We start from the raw sequence: 20,220 nt of genomic DNA, 5'->3' as shown, positions 1-20,220 counted from the left end.
GAATATGAACACTTGTTTTGCATTGAGAAGGCTAAAAAAAATCTCTGTGTGTCCTTAAAAAGATCAAAATAAAATATGATCAAAATTCCCATTACTGATGCCCTACTATTATGGTTTAGCATCTCTTCACAGCCTTTTCCAACCTGGTACTCATTCATACAATTATTCTTTGTCACTTCTGAACTGGAGTCTTGGAGAGTACTCTAAATTCTATATTAATATACCACTTTAGGCACAATCTGAGTAGTATAATTAATATTATCAGGTCTTCTCTACTACTGTACTGCCATCTAGAGGTCATCCATATTTTGCAGCTCAATAGCCCTAACTTAATGTTCTGTTTTTCCTTAAAACCCATACACACAAAAAAACTTTTAAAGATTTCTAAAAGTATTTAAGTAACATTATAATCAGCCCAGAGAACTTAGTTACTTTACTTTATTGATTTATGGTCAAAGACAAAAACAAAACAAAACATGTGGTGATTAAGCCGCAGTGTTTTTCAACCTTAGCAACTTTAAGATATAAATACTTTAACTTATACTTAGCAATGTTAAGATATAAGGAAATAAAGCCAGACTGCTCACTTGAGGGAATGATATTAAAGGCAAAACTGAAGTACTTTGGCCACATAATGAGAAGACAGGACACATTGGAGAAGATGCTGATGCTAGGGAGAGTGGAGGGCAAAAGGAAGAGGGGCCGACCAAGGGCAAGGTGGATGGATGATATTCTAGAGGTGACGGATTCAACCTTGGGGGACCTGGGGGTGGCAACAATTGACAGGAAGCTCTGGAGTGGGCTGATCCATGAAGTCATGAAGAGTCGGAAGCGACTGAACAAATAAACAACAAAAACAACTTTAAGATGTGTAGACTTCAACTCCCAGAATTCCCCAGACAGCACGGCTAGCTGAGGAATTCTGGGAGTTGAAGTCCACACATTTTAAAGTTGCTAAGGTTGAGAAACACTGGATTAAGGTGTTGGATCAGGAGCAGGGAGATCCAGATTCAAGTCTACCTTAAACCATGGAAGCTCACTGGGTGACTATGGGCCAGAAATTTAGCACAACCAGAGGCACTGCAAAGGGGGAAGGGATCAAGAAGGGGCAGTGTCAAAATGAGTGTTGCATAGATCCTTTTGTTTATATGTTATGAAGTTGCATAGACATGGAAAAGAAGCAGAATTTATATCACAATGGCACAATACTCGTTTTGACAACAACATTGCATCCTGCAATCTACCTCTGAACATAGCATACTGGATTGTTGAGGGAAAAAATAAGGCATGCAGTGTATGCCACCTTGAACTGCTGAAAGAATGGTGGAATATAAACAAAACAAACTTTTGGTTATTGGGCTTATTAGAGTGAAACATGAATATATTTCACACACTATATTACTTGCAAATACACTTTTTTTTTTAAATTGCTGTTCTTCCATATCAATAATCCTGCCTGGTGAATCTGTTACCCAGATTTTCCCTCCCACTGAAACTAATTCAATAAAAATCACAGTGCTTCATATTAGTAGTTGACACCCAAACGGTACCTGTGGAGGAGGAAGCCCTCCAGCTCCCAGCGGACACTCTGGCACCATAGTGAGTTTTTCCCCGGTGCTGCATTCACATGCAGGTGAGGGGTTGTCAGGATTCCATTTGTTAATCCGAAAAAGGGCAGATACATGATAAGGGACAGCCGGTGTCCTCCAGGCCATTGATGTAGTAATGCAAGGGTAGTTACTATGCAGGGATACAAAATCCAGTGTAAATATGAAAGGGGTCACATATGATTCTGCAAAACTGTTGTATTTATACTTCTCGTGACAGTACGGAAAGTCCAGAGGAATGCCTCCTACGTATTCTTCAAACAGAAATAAATGACACTCAGTTCGATTCATCACAAGCATGTGCCTTTTTTTCCATACAGAAGCCATGTAAAAATAATTATACCTCATTTCATTTATAGTTATTAAAATTATAATTTGTTTTATTTAAATTTATATTTAAATACAGTTAATATGATTATCTTCCTTTTCTGCTGCATTAAAAATTACAATTTGGTAGCAAATTTTTGGAGGTCTCTGCGGAGCACATTCAAGTTTTTCGGGGGCTACATACTATCATGGAGTTGGGAGGAATCTCAGAGGTCATCTACTCCCTGCTCTCTGCTCCCTGCATGATCCATCCATCTCTGACTGATGACCATACAGTCTCTGTCTGAAAACTTCTACCCTGACCCTGAGGACTTAGGCTGGGCAACTCTGATCTATCAGGTGACCTTCCATACTTAGAGACAGTAACCCAGGGGACTATTTCCCTGAGTCTTTAGACTTATGTAACTTCCTCAGTAAACCACAATATAACTGCTTAGGGACCCAGTATTCCCCATTAGCAGTGTCTTCCTCTTCCTCCTCCTCCTCCTCCTCCTCCTCTCCGAACTAGAATAATGGATTCCACAGAATTACTTCTAAAACTTTTTGTTTTGTGTGTATCTAGACTAGACTCATTTAAAAAAATCACACAGATGATAATGGCTGGTTTCACACATCCTGCTATCCCATAAAATAGTTTGTTTTTTGCTTAGCACAAACTGTAAACCTAGCATATATCTATTGTACCAAAAGTCACTAGCAACTTTGCATTTTTCTCAGATCACTATTTTTACTCAACATTCAAAAGGCAAACCTCTCTGGCGTTATCACCCTCCTATTTATTCCTGTTTATTATGGCTAATTGCCAAGACAAAATAACTAAAGTGAACTGTTTACTCCTGTGGAGGCACTATTTGTTCCTGGAGGACATCAAACAGTAAGATGGGTTGCACTATTTTTAATCTACAGTATGTGGGCTGAAATTCCATATGCCAGATGCAGCACAAAAGCCCATCTCTTAGAAGACAACGCAAGGAGAAAATGAACAGATGGAAAGAGAAGTAGAAAACAAACTCTGAGACAAACTATCCCCAGGTTGATGCCTTCCAGATGTGTTAGCACTACAGTTCGTACAGCATTATCATCAGCTTATTTAGATCCAATTTTATACACACTTAATTGTAAGTCCATCTAAATTCAATAGATTTATTTCTAATAGACAGGCACATGGATGCAGTAGAAGTATCTCATAGTCAGATTTTCTTAATGTTATTTCTTGATTGTAAACAATCCCAGAAAGACTGATTGATTAAAATCATAGTCAGCTCTATAATCATTATGTTGTTATACATTTATAACATGTTTATAACGAAGTGATTTCAGGGCCACAACTGGGGAGGGGGGGCAAGCGGGGCATGTGCCCCGGGTGCCATGCTGGGGGAGTGCCAAAATGGGCACGGAACCCATGTTTGCCCTGGGTGATGCAGACTCTAGTTGTGGGCCTGAGTGATTTAATCTGACTTCACTATTTCTTCCTTAATGCAGTTCTTCTATTAGGAGTCTTGCATCATGCATTGGAAAAGAAACCCAGAGAGGCTGTAATGCTATAGATAAGGCAACCAGTAATCATCAGGAGATAAGAATATAGTGCATAAGATAAGTTCCATATTTAGTCACTAATAGAGATCAGTGGGACTTAATCTAGTTGTGATTAACTTAAATCTCTTTCATTCCACTGGGTCTAATTTAAAACCTTCTATTGTTCCATAGGCTTCTTGCTTAATGTTGTAGGATGAAGGGAAACATACTCTAAGACTTTATCTTGTTAGGAACTCAGTAATAGTTTTCAAACTTTATAATTGGAGAGAGGGAGAGAGAGGACACAAGAACTTACTGAAGAGGTTCTCTCTTCAAGCAACGATTTCCAAATCCTGGTTTTTTTAAAAAGGCATCACTAAGAGAAACCATTTGTTCACTGCCAGGCCGTTCATTGCTAATGAGATTGGGTGAGATTTAGATCATAAAAAGAGATTAACTACAGAAGAATACAACAAATGAAAATCAGAAGAATCACTGCAGATATTAATAAACTGCCCAATTTTAGAAGAGCCTGTACATTTCATAAAGATTACAAGAAGGGTAAAAAAATTGACATTATTGCTTGCTACAAAGGTTTCATTTCTCAAAGACATGATAAGCAAAGATATGCATGCATATTCCTTATTAACAAATAGAAAATAGTTTTATATAAAAGGTAATATAGTAGCGTATTTGTGGCTGAACATTTGTAATTCACATATCCTGCTTATCCAACATTTTTCCCCAGGGAATCTAATGCTATTGTTTTGTTACGTGCTGTTGAGTCAGTGTGGACTCTTAGTGACCACAAAGACAGACCTTCTCCAGAATTATCTGCCCTGAAGTTGGTTCTTCAGGTCTCCCAATCATGTACCCATCACCACTGTAAACAAGTCCATCCACCTTGTTCCTGGTATTAGATTTAGGTTAACGCAATGTCACATCTCAACAAAGTGAAGACATTTTCTCTGGTTACGAGTCAGCCTTCTTTCTGGAAAACTTCCAAATATTCATATGACTTTGTGGGTCAGGGCTAGATTATAGTCCCTTTCATCAAAACTCCAATTACTTAGTGTTCCTCTGCACATGGAAAAAGAGACAGCTCCTTTCTTCATATATTAAGAGACATAGAAGAAAAAGTCCTGAGAGGTGAAAACCTGGGGCAGTCCTGAAACAGCATACCTAGCTTCTGAAGACTGAGATGTTAAGCCTCATAGGCTGCACTTAGCGACGATGCAGATAGGGAGATGTTGGATGTATATATGATCTCCAACAGAATGGCGAAGTCTAGCTAATCTTGTCTGATCTTGAAAAGTTAATCAGGGTCAGATCAGGTTAGAACATGGATGGGAGTCCACCAGAAAACCCCAGAGTTGTATGCAAGACTGAGAAGTTAAAAAAACATCCAGAAAAAGGCAACAGCAGAGTACAGCTGCTCAGAAAATTACATGAACTTGCCTATGAGATCATGAGGAATCAGGCTCAACTCAGATAATATATATTATCTTCTCCATTTACAGTGTTGTGCTACGTTATGTTGTTATGTCAATATACCACAGTAATCGGAATTGTCTCCCAGCAGTTTACCATACAGTTAAAATAAAAATATTTTTTAAAAAAACAAGAAACAAGAACAATAATCAATAAAAGTACAATATGTTTATGATTATATGGTTTGGTCACAAATGACAAACATTCCCATTTATTTAGCCATTGCTTACCTGCATATTTTCAGCATCTCATATCTTAGCTACTTAGGGGAATATGTTTAGGAACAAAGCAAAGCCAGCAGTAGGTAAAGACTCATTTAAAGCAGAAATCTAAAAAATAAAATCTTACAGAAGGTACTGGATTAATCAGCATCTGTGCTAGCCTGTATTTAGGCAACATCAGTGACAATGTTACTTCAAAAATAGACATATTAAGGAATCCTCTGACCTGAAAAAAGTAAACTGATGTCCGTAGATCCAGGGGTGGAGGGTTAGGCTGGGATATTCACCAAATGGAGGGATGATGACTGTAAGTATCAGAGCCAGCAACACAAAGCTAGCAGGTAGAACAATCTGCCGGCAACATGGAACATGTCAGATACCTGCTTTCACACAATATCCTATTAGCGTCTATGTCCCATTCAGAAATAGATACAAGAAGATTCAGAGTGGATACCTGTGCTGGAAATCCAACTAATCCTGATTGTAATTCACCCCAGGCATTGGTTCCATAGTAAATCTCAGTTTCTATGTTTCTTTTTCTTTTTCTTAATCCTCCCATAGTTATTGAAGAACACATAAATGACAAGATCTTATTAATGGCTCCTCAATTACATATGATAAGACTAAAGAAGCTTAGGAAGCTGCATTGGTTCATCTACCTTAGCACTGCTTGGCAGTGGCTTTCTAAGCTTTCTAACAGACTTTCTTGGACCTGGCACCACTGCATGGACAGTATGTACATTATCAAACTATAGCCTCTCCATGGACATGAACACCTAGCCAAAAGAATGTTCTGAGCTCTGCATGTGTTGTATAATTGTCACTCTAGGACTTTTTATTTATTTATTGTTAGGTTTATGTCTAGCTTTTCTTCTGGGAGTTCAAGGCAAGGTATATGGGGATTTCCCTTCACTTTATTTTCACAATAACCTTGCAAAACAGGTTAGTCTAAGAGAGAATGTGATGGGTCCAAAAGTACCCTGTGAGCACCATGTTTGGGTGGGGACTTGAATCTGGATCTTTTTGATCCCAGCCCAACATCTTAATTACTAAATACTTAAAATAGAGAACAGGGATAGCTGATTCTATAATGTAGACTCTGGACTTTCACACTAGGACTACACTTCTTTACTATCATTATATATGTCATTCGGAAAAAAAAAGATAAGTACGTACCTGAGCCAGGAAGTCTTTAATACTACGGGTGGTATGATGGAAACGTTTGATGAGAAGAGCTTTAATCTGCTGAAATATAAGCTGGCCACCTTTATTCTGCCTAGATCCTTTTCCATTGCTCTCATCTCCTTCCATACCCAGAGGTATCTGAGAAGCACAACTGGCTGTTGAAGCTCTTTGGTGGGCTCCCTGTTTTTGCCCAGTGGAAGCATTCTCCTGTGCAGCTCCTGGATTATACAAATCAGAATGACCAGGCCAATTTTTGTTTAGGGCACAATGAAAAATATTTTCAGTCCCACAAGTCATAGATCTGTTTATTTCTTCAAGACTGAACTTGTAGAAGTTCTACAAGTTAGAGACTTCTAAGGACTTAACATTGGTTAGTGAACTGTCTTTATAACTACTGGCAGGATGACAGCTAAAATAACTGTGGGGCTCCAGCGTGACCAGATCCAATATCTACAGAGGCCTTTTAATCCTTTCTGCATTAGAGACTGACTGGGTTCTTCCAGCAACATACTGTATACTCTTTTCTTGATATGAGAATGTTTTCATTTCCTAACCTATAGCAGAGGCAGTTGATAGTATGAAGTGGAGACAAGAAACACAATGTCATAGGTGGTAAGAGGTATACTGGAATTAGCAGTTTCACTTTTAAGTTTGTTGTTTATTAACATATGGAACAGTTTTCATACAACCTTTGGCCTTCAGACATTTGAGCATGGAATGCATACCTGTACTGTGTATTCCAAGATCAGCCTCAGCTGTAACCTTCAAGAAAACCTGAAAGACAGGTGCGTGAGAAGATGCTATGTGGAGGCAAAGCCAGCATCTGCATCTTTATGCAGATCCCCCCCCCCAACTCAGTGCAACACAAGTGAAGAATCTTGCTCCTCTGGTTTATTTTTTAATTAACATTTTAAAAAATCCCTAAAACTGTACAAAAAAAAATCTAAAAAAATCAGGGTGATAGAAGGAATTATACTAACTATAGTATGAAGTATAATGAATTATACTAATTATACTATAAAGAATTAAACTAACTATCCAATCTCTGTCCCCTAAACCAGGTATCTCTAGTTTGGTGTCTTCAGATGTGTTAAATTACGACCTATCTTTCTCAGCCATCAGACAGTTCTAATTTTTGTAGTAATAGTTATTACTATTATTTTTTCTATAGTAATAGTTATTATTACAATGCAGACAAAAATGACTGCTCTATAGAAACTATTTCAACCTCTCCAAAAACACAAATGCTGGCTTAATATCAGCAGAAGATTATTACACAATTTAGTTTGAAGCATCATCCAAAATATGAAAGAAAAGCCTGGACAAAGGTAAACTGCTTGAATATCTGAAGATTAGCAACCTCTTCAAGTGGTGTGTCTGAGATGCCAAAACTGCTGAGTCCCACATCAGCCAGGGTTTCCTCTAATTCTCTGAAAAGACTGGCATAGGCTCGTTGCTTAAAATCCTTATTTGGCAGAAGGTAGACAAGTTCCTGACCAATACTTTCAATTAACTGTGCTTCTGGAACATGGTGATGGATAAGTTCATTCAGTTCATTCACATCACCTAGTTGAGGAAATAAAGTAAATAAATTATAAATGAATTGTATATTATTAGATCTATAAAAGGAGATGAGAGGCCTTGGTACTCTCTGAGCTTGCCTGAAAACGTTTCATTACCTGACTAGGTAACATCATAAGTGTGAGTGAGTGTGGGGTTTATTTCCTGTTTATACTGTATACAGCAGTTTGCCCTGCCAGTTTTGGTGGGGTTTTTACAATCAAGCAGAAAACAATACCCTAATCAAGGAACTACCAAGGAGAAAACCACACCCCCACCAAAACTGGCATGGCAAGTTACTATATATAAACAGGGAGCAAACCCCACACTCATGAGCACTGATGATGTTACATAGTTGGGTAATGAAATGTCTACAAGCAAACAACCAAACTCAGAGAGCACCAAGGACCAGGGCCGCAGCTAGGGGGGGCAACCGAGGCATGTGCCCCAGGCGCCGCGTGGGTGGGGAGCCAAAATGAGCGCTTGGGGGGGCACCAAAATGGGTGCGGAATCCATGTTTGCCCCGGGTGACACAGACCCTAGTTGCGGCCCTGCCAAGGACTCCACAGTTCAACCCTGAGCCACAGATATTCTCTTCGATTAGGAGGTGAGAGAGAATAACCACTTTCATTCTATAGACTATGACCCTTGTAACTCAGTCAAATACGTTCCAAGGATCACACTATCAAGTAAGTAGCCTCAAGGATTACAGTTTATACTCTCTGCAAGTGCCACATTAAGATAGACATAAAGCAGCAGCAGCTGAAGATTTTCCACTGAAATCGCAACTCTTGGTAGATGTTTATAAATGAAGATTTACAAACACTTTGTATTCAAAGTGCTGTTTGAAAAACAAATTAAAAGGCAAATTGAAGAAAAAGGCAGAGGAGAAATAATCATTATCATCTAATAATAACTGAAACAGAAGATAAATTGATTCCAATTGTATACATTCTAATAATTATAGAAGCAAATGGTTATTGATCAAGAGTGATTTGCTCAAAAGTTGGAATTGTGGTGATGTTGGGATTACAAAAAATAATCCAAAATCACATAATATGTACACCAGAAGCACAAGAGTCCTGCTGAACACAAATAGCCTTTTATGCCAGAGGCCTCCAAGGAGAGCATTATCATAGCCACTCCCTGATGTTTTTTCCAAACACCTTGTCCTCTGAAGCTCTATTTACCTATTATGCCTAATAACCACTGATAGAGCCATTGTTTGTGAAAGTGAGTAAGCCAGTTACATCTCATAACATTGTGCAATGGACATGTGAAACAAACCCTGTTCTCACCATCTAGTTCCTGCTCAACAGTATCCCCTTTGTCCACAGGTTCACAGCTGGAGCAGGAACAGGAACACTTGGATCCTAGGCTACAGGAGGTCTGAAAGAAGACAAGTAACGTCATCAGATTTTCAGTATGTTCATGTTACATAATAAATATAGTTACACAGTGTGAGCATTTCCAGATAAGTGAAGAACAGCCTTCTCCTCAACCTTGGTGGAAATTTATCCCCTTGTTCTAAGGAGTAGTTGGCTTCTACGGAGTTGCAGCATATCGGCAATGGGTTATTTTATTTAAAATTTGAAAGTGGGATATACAACCTTCATAAAGGAGCCAACTATCCTTAAAAACAATAACTACACAAATTAAAGCGGTTCTTTTAGGAAAGGAACTGAAAACTTATGCACTAGGTAATTTAAAAGGCAGTCTGCTCCTAGAGTAGTTTGTTATCCTACAAATTCCTGGTGAACAGGCACGTCTTCAATTATTACCTAAAAGACAAAAGTGGGGAGGGGGCTGCTCCCTTTTGAGACAGTTCCATTATTTGTGTGCTGTCACTGGCAAGGCCCTACTTCTGCCCACACTAGCTACCATATTGGGAAGTTTTCCAATATTCGCACTATCAGTCCTCCTCAGCTGGTTTTAGAGTTCAGATTAGGTGTAATTGGGTGAGCTGGTGTATAAATACTTAGGACTAAGCCTTTTATGTTTTATAGTCAATGTTAATAGCTTAAATGGGGTTTAGTAGCTGAGAGGCAAATAGTACAGGATTTATACTAGTGGCTTCTCCCCTCAGATCAGCTCTAAGAAAATAGAAGGGAAGAGGTTTTGCATCCCCATGTCCAAAGCCTAGAAGTACAGAATACAAACATTGTCCAGTCCTGAAACATAAAGCATAGATGTATAACCATGCAGTCTTCCATATGGTGAAGCCTTCTTTCATTACAAATTCCCTTATTAAACCAATAAAGTCAAATCTCTAGATTAAAAGGAGTTTATTAGGGGAAAGGGAACACAAGGAAAAGCAAGGTAAGGCTACTGCTACACATTGAGAATTCCAAAACAATCAATGCGGTCAGGCTAACTAAACTAAATATTCATTATACCCTTGAATAAGATACTGAGTTTCAGCACATATTCACTGCACAGAGAATGATGGTGAAGAATCATCTGGGCTTCCTGCCCAGATGTTCACAGGAGGTTCTCCTCCCCCCTCCCACTTCCTCTTCCTCTTCTTTTTCTCAGTTTATAGAATGTGGAGGATAAGTAAAAGCCATCCTTTGGGGGAGACAGACTGTTGTTTTGCTCAGTCACATAACATACTCTGCTCTGGCATCATGGACCTAACTAGCTAATCAGAATTTGCTAGTGTCTATAACCATCTTCCTAGTGACTCTTGGTGGAATGATAAAGGTCCAATCTAGTTTTCACCAGTTATGCCACTCTATCAAAGGGATTAACAGGGACGCAGCTTTTTTGGAAAACAAAAGCTGCATTCTGTTAATTCAACTTCCCGATGCTTTAGGGGGCACTATTGCACCATATCAAAAACTAGGTGCTTATCATAAGGCAATCAAAATGAAATTGAATGTGAAACTATAGAAGTGCCATAGGGAGGAATGTCTTTGGTGCTGGAATGATATTTGTTTGTTTGTTTATCAAATTTCATCACCGCCCATCTCCCCCAAAAGAGGGACTCTGGGCGGTTTACAATAAAGCTAAAAAGATTAAAATACAATAAAAACAAGATATATTACATAAAATATAAATATCAGTATAAAGTATAAAGAATTGGCATTCCCTCATGGACGGGGTCCGTAACATGCCCTTTCTGCCTGACTGGGTGGGACAGGTCGATGTAATGGACCTGGACCCATGCCATGTTAATATGGGTACCCGTCATGCCTTCCTGGGAGGAGCCTTCTGTAAGTGAAACCCCACAACTCAGAAAGCCTTCTTCCTCATAGCCACCCACCTTATTTCAGTGGGTGGGAGCATTTGAACCTCAAATTGGGCCTGGATACATACTTGCGTCATATGATCAGCCAGTCCCAATTAGTAAATCTGCAGCAAAACTTTGGAGTGGTTCAAGTTTTTGAACCATCTTCAAAGGTAGACCCAGGCACAAGGTACTGCAGTAATAAAAAAGCATTTAGCTTTTAATTCTGTTGCAGTTAAACAGTTAATTCTTTCTCCTTTCAATCTATCCATTCTATTGCCCATCTTCCTCTACTTCTGTGTGACTTATCTACTTGTTTTATTGCTTGTCTTTTCTTCTTCAACTTCAGTGTATTCCTTCCTCAGCTTCTCAGCTTCAATTGAACTCTTCAACTACCACTCCCCACCCAACCATTATCAACCGAAATTCCCCTATCAATATTCTATGGCTCTTCCATTCTCTTGCTTCACATTAATTTTTGCCACAGAAGTAGCACAGAACAGCATACCTGATACTTAAGGGCCAAGCAGGTGAACTGTCACTTAGTAATGCCACTTGGTTCCTCCCCCTTGAATAGAATGTATGTAACTACGGTGTCACTCAAAATATCCGTACTCACATCTGGGGGCAAATGTTGTTTGCAGATTATTCGTGCAAAACAGAGCTAACCACTTACTGCATCCTTTTGACCATTTTGGACCCTTTTCATCTTGCGGACCAAGGTGAGATAAAAGCCTGATCCAAACGAGTTCTTTAAGAAAACAGGTGATCCTGAGCAGTGCAGCTTTCCTTGGGAAATGATAGCAATGCGATCTCCAAGGATGTCTGCCTCGTCCATGTGGTGGGTAGACAGAATGATGGTTCTGCCTGAGAGGAAGCAACAGATCTGTCAAACATTCATTCAGGCATTCAAAAATTGTACCTGGGGGTTGGTGCAGGGGTTTGTACAGATGTGCATGCAGGACCCCTTTATCCCTGACTGCTTCACACTAACTGGGAAGATCTAAAGAATGTCTACAACCCTAGCATGGCAACTGTATGCAGTTCTGTAACTGGGTTTAAACAAATATGGTTAGTTTCACTTCACTGTTTACTTCAAACACTGATAAACCTGTCACAGAGGCCAGGGCAGAGAGAATGATGCACAATGTCCCCATCTCCCCACCGTACTTACAATTTTTAAATATCTGCATCAGCAGTGGGCAATCTTCTTGTGCCAGAAGGCACCATGGGAATGTTGAGAGCATATTGTTGGCAATATTGAAAAATAGCTGCCACAGCAGCCATCTATTGCCACAAGACAAACAGGTGAGGTTGCTATCTGCTCTCCCTTTTAGCTCTCTTTGTTTCATGGGTATATGGACACACTTCCATACAAAGCACCCACCATTTTTATTTCCTAAAAATGCTCAAGAGCTCCATGTGGTGGCCTAGAAATAAAAATATGAAAGGCTTCGCAGCACATAAATATGCCATTTAATTAAAATTATAAAGGATATTTTTTAAAAATTAAATATGGATGAAGCAAGGAATCCAATGGGTGCCACAAAAAATGTTTATGGCATAAAGGTACCCACATGCCAAGGGCTGCTGTCCCTGGCCTAAACACCCCATAATATTTTGATTGTACATAGATCAATAGAAACAACATTATTTTGCACTGAAATACAGAAGATAATGTTTACTGGAATATTTGAACATGGCTGATCTGGAAAGGGTTCTGGCCTGCAGATGCCAATGAGAGCTTAAAATACTTATCATTTATAGACCAAAAAGGGCAGCTCTATTACAACCATGCAAAGACCTAAACAGCCACTGTAGATCATATGACAAAAATCGTATGACTGATTTCTAGTAAAGTCTTCCAAGTTGGAGCTATTTCTTTGAATAAGCAAAGCAAGGTCTCCCTTGTCTGAACTTCAGATTTTGCTAGTTCCTAACTTTATTTGTTCAGACTTCAAAAACTCTGATTTAATTTTTATTAAATGCAAAAAGAAAAGAAGGAAAAGGCCCACACCTCTTACACGTTACTTTTTTTAAAAAGACATACATATATATTCATTTCATGTTATACAATTAAATTATTAACTAATAAATCAATTCACTGAAAAATATAGAAATCAATCTTATAAACATTATCTACCAGCTCTTTTTCACCTTGGTTCTTGAAACATATTACTTCACAAAACCCTTACTCAGAAAGTGCCTTTAACATGTGAGGAAAATGTATGTAGTGTATTATTGTATAAAAATGTGAATAGTGCAATTAACCAAGCAGTACATGCTAAATTCAGGGAAAGGGACAGATGCTATAAAAACACGAACATTCACAGAGGTAATAACTTCATTAGATCAACTGAACATTTATAATATTTACAAGCTATTAGTTGACATAATGAAACTAATATATTTGTGACTGTTTTGTGCCCAACATGTTTATTACTTTACATACTAATCCAGCATCACTTTTATTAAATGAAGTATGATTATCCATTAATTTTATTCATCCAAATAATAGTTTCTCCCATGGTTGAGTAGCTAGGTAATAATGAGGAAAGGGTCGAGTGCACCTGTCAAAACACTGCCTATATATAATTAGTTATGTCTTAACAGCCTTAGGTTTTAGACTACAAAGGCTTGTCAACCAATAAAGCAAGATGAAGGATGTAAAGTTGCATGTCAGGGACAGGTGTTATTTCCCACCAACCCCCTTTGGTGGAAAATATGTCATCTTATCATCCTTAATCACGATAAACAACCTAATGAATCCCAGAGAGTACTCAGTGTCTTTGGAAAGATGTAGAGGCATTTACACACCACCATAAAGTGCATCAACTTCATGACTGCTACTTTTTCATTTTAATGGGAAACATATTTCAGAAGGAAAATATAATTATTGGTAGATGGACAATAAGATATCAGTCTGGTCTGAAATCTATAGGCCTTTTTTGCAGCTGTTGCCGAACACACAATATACACTCAACACAGAGTACACATACACACCCAAACAGTTACCAAGTAACTTGTAAACTGCCCAGAGTCCCCCCTTGGGGGGAGATGGGTGGTGGCAAAATTAATTAAATAAATAAATTAGCAAGCAAGCAAGCTCATGCTTTATGTAGTGCCATATAAACTCGTTTTAAACCCAGAGTTGCTTTTTTGAAATCAAATTACCTGAGCGGTACTTCAGAAGGAGATCCCAAATCGAGCGTCTGGAATATGGATCAACTCCAGAAGTAGGCTCATCTAGAACTACTACTTTTGCTTTACCCACAAAGGCAACGGCAACAGATAGTTTCCGCTGCATGCCCCCTAAATAAGGGAAACAGGAAAAAAAAATCTTAAAATGTAATAGCTATACATTTTTACCCAAGGAAGTGCTAGTTCAATAGAGGGCAGTTTGTTTTTTGGGAAGCATACAACAGGGTTTACAACAAATATTTAAACAAACTTTACATAGTAGAATCTCAAAGATAGTCACCTTAGCATTTGATAACGTGGGTTAACCTGCACAAAAATTTACACAGGAGGAAGTATGCTATACTTCAAGATAACATATGACTCTTGGTGAGGTTTTACTATCAGATGAAGAAAGCACTGCTCTGGAATTTATTTCCTATTTAACATGCATATTCAACATTTGTCTTATAAGTACTCAGAATGTCTAACAAAATTAAAGATAGAAATACAGTCTTAATACAGAACAAGAAGAGATTATTGGAGCCCTTTGAAAAAATTACACTTATTATACAAAAATATCCCAATTTCTGTGGAGTGACTTAAATTGGCCAACTCTATATTCTCACAGCTTTCTGACTAAACCACCCATGGAAACATAAGGACAATCATCTCTACCACCAATAAGTATATATATATTTAAAAATCTACATGTAGGAAACCCCCAATTCTATAAAGGAAACTCCCAATTCTATAAAGTAAATTAAACCAGTTCATTGGATTGTATTTTTAAAAAAGTTCTACTCCCAAAGAACATAGGGATGCAACTTCAATCAATTAACATTGTTTGAAGTTGCTTCCCTTTGTTCTTTGGGACAGCATCCTGACCTTCAGTCAGGATAATCAGGTTAAAATGAATCCTTAATTCTGCTCTGAGGAGCAGCGGCAGCAGAAACGTGATATTTAGGCAGGGCTGCAACTGGGGGGGCGGGCAAGCGGGGCATGTGCCCCAGGCGCTGCGCTGGGGGGTCGCCAAAATGGGCGTGGAATCCACGTTTGCCCCAGGTGACACGGACCCTAGTTGCGGCCCTGTATTTAGGAGCTAAAAAGACACAGAAGACTCTGGGGCAAACTTCTACACCTGACAAATTTTGAGCCTCTTCATTCCTTTTATGTGGCAGGCCTATGTCTTCTAGGAGTGTTTCCATCTCCAGTCTTGCCTCTGCTCTGCTCCTTCCTTTCAACTGAGCATAGAATTGGATGTGTTCTTCAACAGTAAGGCTAAAGAAAGAAATTGGTAGTTTTAGTTGACCAAAGGAAACAAAGAATGCTGCATTCATTGCTTTTTATATTTCTTTGAAAATGTACAAAATCTGATTCTTCAGGGGAAAAAGAAATAGGCATACACTATTGGAAGCAATCTCTCCAGGTCCTTTTATTTATAATATAAATTATTTATATATACCTTATATATAACTGCCTTATATAATATCTCTTCACTATGAGAAAGAAGAGAAAATAATCCATCAGAAATAGTATTTGAGAGTATAGGAAAGCTCTTTTGCAGCTCTGGAGAGCCCTTTCACAGGCCGAAAAGCTATTTACTATTTTACTACTTCTGTACTTTGCTCTCTTAATCTAGAAGCTCAGCCTCTGTCTCGATAAATTAGAACTGGAGACTAAAATTAGATGATAGCAAGTGCCAATACTAAAGTGACATTTTGCCAACACCAGTTTTTTAGTACAAGTAGTAACTTTGATAAAATAACTAGAAACCAAGCAAGCAATATGTAAAGAATGAAAATACATCCTTTCTTCAAAAATAGTATCATGCGGGGTATCCATCAAGGGGGCAGGGGATCAAAATCTGCAATAGAGTGGCATGGTGCCACGATCCAAATCCAAGTCCTGATGTCATACAAATGTACTAAAAGGGCAGGACTTGTATCATTATCCTGTATCCGCCATCTCGCAGATTTTGACCTGTCCCTTATAACATGGCACCTTGTAGCATTTTACTGGCTACAAGGAAAACCAAGGCTTCTTGGAGAACTTTGAAAAAAAAATTCCAATAGCACTTACTGATTGAACAAGATGTTGTTCTGGGGACACATGCCTAAACTCTGCTGGATGGAATCAATGTGTGTTTGGATGTTCATTCCATCAACCAGTATTGTTCCAGATGTAGGTGGGAACAGACCTGTAATGATAGACCTAGCAAAAAGAAAAAAAAAGACCAACCCCCCAAGAATTATGTACCTGAATCAAGAATATTTATGATTCATAATTAATAATCATGATAATAATATAGTAACTGCAAATAACAAATTATAGCTATTTTACCATTAATTTCAAATTAATTGGAGATCAAAGATGCCACCAGCTGGTGCCTGAGGTCTCTGGAGACATTCAAGTCAACACAATGCAAAATTGAATGCATCAGTATGTTTCTGGTTTGTGTAATTGCCTTGCTAATTTATCTATTTTATTAAATGTACTGTATCTAATAAAAGTTAATACTGCAATTTCTAGCGTTTCTAACCAACATGTTGCCTGGAAATTCTAGAACTGTAGTCTGAACATATCTGGGGACACAAAATTGAGGAAAAATATTAAAGAGGCCTTCTCCTCCATGTAACCCATCCATGTTTCCCAATTCTTTTTTTCTTAACTGAGGAAGTTTGTTAAGGAAAGATGGAATTGCTACATCCTTTGACTGGACTGTTTGATTCATGTTAAACTCTTCAGTTACTCTTACAAATAAAAAGCAAAAAATAAAAGGAGAGGTCAGAATTAGAGAATACACTAAAAGGAAGGGAGCTACTTAAGTTTTGTCATTGGTTCTGCTAGCTATATTATTAATTGAAAGATAAATATATATTGAAATAGAGATGTAAGATGTAGATTTCCATCTACAAATAAAAAACATTAAACATAACTCTTTTCAGATTTCATTGTACAAATGTCCTATTTATCACCAACATAATTATTGGTGATATTCCCAGCTTCTTTACCTCTCCCTCCTGTGCCAGGAAAGCAAGCACCAGTTGCTTGTCATTTGTTAAAAAGTCCAGGGGTGTCAGCCCTTCAAGGTAGTCCAGACAAGAAGCACAAACCATGTGTACTAACACTACCTTTATTGTAAGGTTACAGTAACAGAATCTTGCAAGTCTGAAAGCACTCCTCTCCTCCTTTGCTTTTACTTTCCTGAAAACTAGGGAGGGTCCCTTCTGAGACACTTCCCATGCCCCTTTTGCTTCTGTGGGCTGAGATACCTTTTGCATGATGGTTGTCTAGTCTGCGGCTCTTCCTCCTGTCTCCCAAGGTCATTCCCACATGCCATTACAAAGGGAAAGGGTTCCTCAGAAAAGGTCAGGTAACTCAACAACCCAGGACCAAATAGCAATAGAGGGAGCAACCAATGAAAGGAGGAAGAGGGTTCTTCCATCACAGTGCACAACAGTCAATTAAATTAATTTGCCTCCAATGAAACGAAGCGCAGCTGACAGACCGCATAGCACCTCTTCTGCTGGTAGAAGTAGGAAAGCACTATTTTTGACTAAGAGTGATAAAAGATGAACAAAAGTTGTTTCTGCTGTAGATTGGGAGAGAGTTGAGGATGACATTGTGTATTCCTGTCCCTGAGAAATGGTTCCTGGGCCAGCCTCACACTGGGCAAGCAGAACATGCAGATGTATCCTTACATTCCCTGAACAGAGGCAGACATGATTGAAAAGGAGAAGCTGCTTCTGCCTCAGGCCCTTTCCACATCCCAGTGCTGCTCAGTGACACCCCTCTATCCCCACAGTGAATTCTTGACACTGGTGTTGTGAAGACAATTTTGTGACATTTCCTTTGCAGTTGCAACGGAAGCTACTTCCCACTGGCAGGAATTTCCATATCCCGTTTTCTTGTTCTTGAGAGTTCCCCACATAAACTCAAGGTGACATGGCACCTCCTCCTGTCCTTCCTTGTTATTCTGACCACTATATATGGCCAATCCTTTCTGCAAAAAGCAAACACACATTTTTTCTAAATCACCTTCTCAGTTAAGAAAGCCATGTCTGGGCTGCAAAATCCAGAGGAGCACTAGATGATGGCAAAGAGACGTTCTTCTCTTTGCTCCCATCTTGCAATCCTCTGGATTTCTGGCATCCAGATGTGGCATGCCTACTCACTGAAGCAGAAAGGATGCTTCAGCAGTTTGTCCATCTGTTCTTCCTCATTGCACATACACTTTGCCTATGTTTGGTGGATAAAAAGCCTTTCCTTTCCTTGCCTTTCCTTTCTTTTCCCCTTCCTTATTCCCATCTGGTTTTCTTCCCGCTTTCCTTTTAAGCCTTTCCGAGTGCAACTATCCCTCTCCCTTTTGATGATTATGATTATTCTGTAAGAGTGTGTGTGTGTCTGCGTGAGAGTAGCTTATGTGTATAGACCTTGTCTGGACTTGGAAGTTATGCAGGGTTAGTCCAGGTTAGTATTTGGAAACATAGCTGTAGGGTAGATTGGTAAATTTGAAAAAAAAAAATCCCAGAAGTCAGTGACAAAACACTTCTGTATTGTTGCCAAGAAAATTGCATGAATGTATTTATAGAATCACCATAAATCAAGTTTGACAAAAGGGAGAATTTAAGTTTGTGTGTGTGTGTGTGTGTGTGTATGCATGCCAACTAGAGATCAATTCATCTGATAAATGGAGACCCATATTTTATAGACAATTAACTTTTAAGTAGTTGGGGTTGGGGGGGAGTCCTAACTCTGGCCTCTTTGTGAGTGTAGATTCTGGCCAGGTGCACATATACTTATTAAGCTAGAGAGAATAATCCGAAATTATTTCATCTGGAGATGGCAATCCTAGGATAGCAAGGAAGGAAAACTGGACAGTTGGATAGTAATTTTAGTTTACACTTTTTTCTGTATATTTTTTTCTACTGGAAAGGAATTATTTTAATTCAAAGCCATCTTCCTATTGGCTGAAGATGGTATCCATATAGAAAGTTCAAGATGGGATGTGCAAAAAAATGTTAATACTAAAAAGTTTCTAATGGTGCTTGTTTTTTTAAAATAAATAAATAAATTCTCTATCCACTCTGCATTTTAAAAAATATTTTCCCTGTGTTGAACTTGGAAATTAGTCTGGCCTTCACTTTAAAAAGAGGGAGTGAACTGGCATTAATTGGAAGAATTGGCAAGCAGTACAGAACTGGTTAAACATCTCATTTTTACTGATCTACTTCTTTAAGTGCTTCCCAACCTTAAATTCTCCATGGGACTAGGACCACTTGGTTACATAGATGTTTAGTCTGGCCTCCAAAACAAATCCCCCAAAGCATGAGTCTTCTTTCAGAATCCCAGAAGAATAATTAAAGCTACTCTGTCACCCTCAAATATTTGAAGGGCTGTCATACAATGATGGAGAAGATTTATTTAACATTGCATAAATGAGTTTGACCTGAGGCAAGAGGCTCAAATGACAAGACAGGATTTTGACAGAACACTGGGAAAAAATTAGCAATTTCAGAGTGGTACAGACTACCTTAGAATATGGTAGACTCTTAAGGAAAGACTAGACCAGTGATGGCGAACCTATGACATGCATGTCAAAGGTGACACACCATGATGTTTTCGGTGACATGCCAGCATTCACCAACACCCAACAACTGCCATGCCCAGGGAAGCCTCGGGAGAAAAGACCTGCAGGTTCCTGGAGAAGCTTCTTGCAATTTGCACTAAGGGGCATACCTTGGCGTGAAGGGGTGCCTTTGGGTGAAGAGGCGTACTTTTGCTGGCTTCATGCAAAGCTTTTATTGTTGTTGTTCGGGAGGGTGACACACCAGCAGAGTTATGTTAGGCATTTTCCAAATTTTTGACACCGAGCCCAAAAGGTTCACCATCACTAGACTAGATG

At 38.8% G+C, this 20,220-nt stretch overlaps 1 protein-coding gene across 1 annotated transcript in view; it reads right to left on the bottom strand.

Annotated features, from left to right (window-relative positions):
* Positions 1-20,220, bottom strand: part of ABCA4 (ATP binding cassette subfamily A member 4) — a 111,884-nt gene that overhangs the window by 20,933 nt on the left and 70,731 nt on the right. The window contains exons 20-30 of the mRNA XM_063298291.1: positions 16,395-16,526; positions 15,454-15,593; positions 14,310-14,447; positions 11,812-12,002; positions 9,205-9,295; positions 7,707-7,912; positions 7,072-7,120; positions 6,338-6,561; positions 5,388-5,512; positions 3,766-3,864; positions 1,551-1,740 (exon numbers count right to left, since the gene is read on the bottom strand). Coding sequence (XP_063154361.1) covers positions 1,551-1,740; positions 3,766-3,864; positions 5,388-5,512; positions 6,338-6,561; positions 7,072-7,120; positions 7,707-7,912; positions 9,205-9,295; positions 11,812-12,002; positions 14,310-14,447; positions 15,454-15,593; positions 16,395-16,526 — 1,585 coding nt within the window. The remainder of the gene's footprint in view (positions 1-1,550; positions 1,741-3,765; positions 3,865-5,387; positions 5,513-6,337; positions 6,562-7,071; positions 7,121-7,706; positions 7,913-9,204; positions 9,296-11,811; positions 12,003-14,309; positions 14,448-15,453; positions 15,594-16,394; positions 16,527-20,220) is intronic.

The sequence above is a fragment of the Candoia aspera genome, chromosome 3 (assembly GCF_035149785.1).
Source record: "Candoia aspera isolate rCanAsp1 chromosome 3, rCanAsp1.hap2, whole genome shotgun sequence".
Taxonomy (NCBI): Eukaryota; Metazoa; Chordata; class Lepidosauria; order Squamata; family Boidae; genus Candoia; species Candoia aspera.
This window is presented reverse-complemented; position numbering and strand designations above follow the sequence as displayed.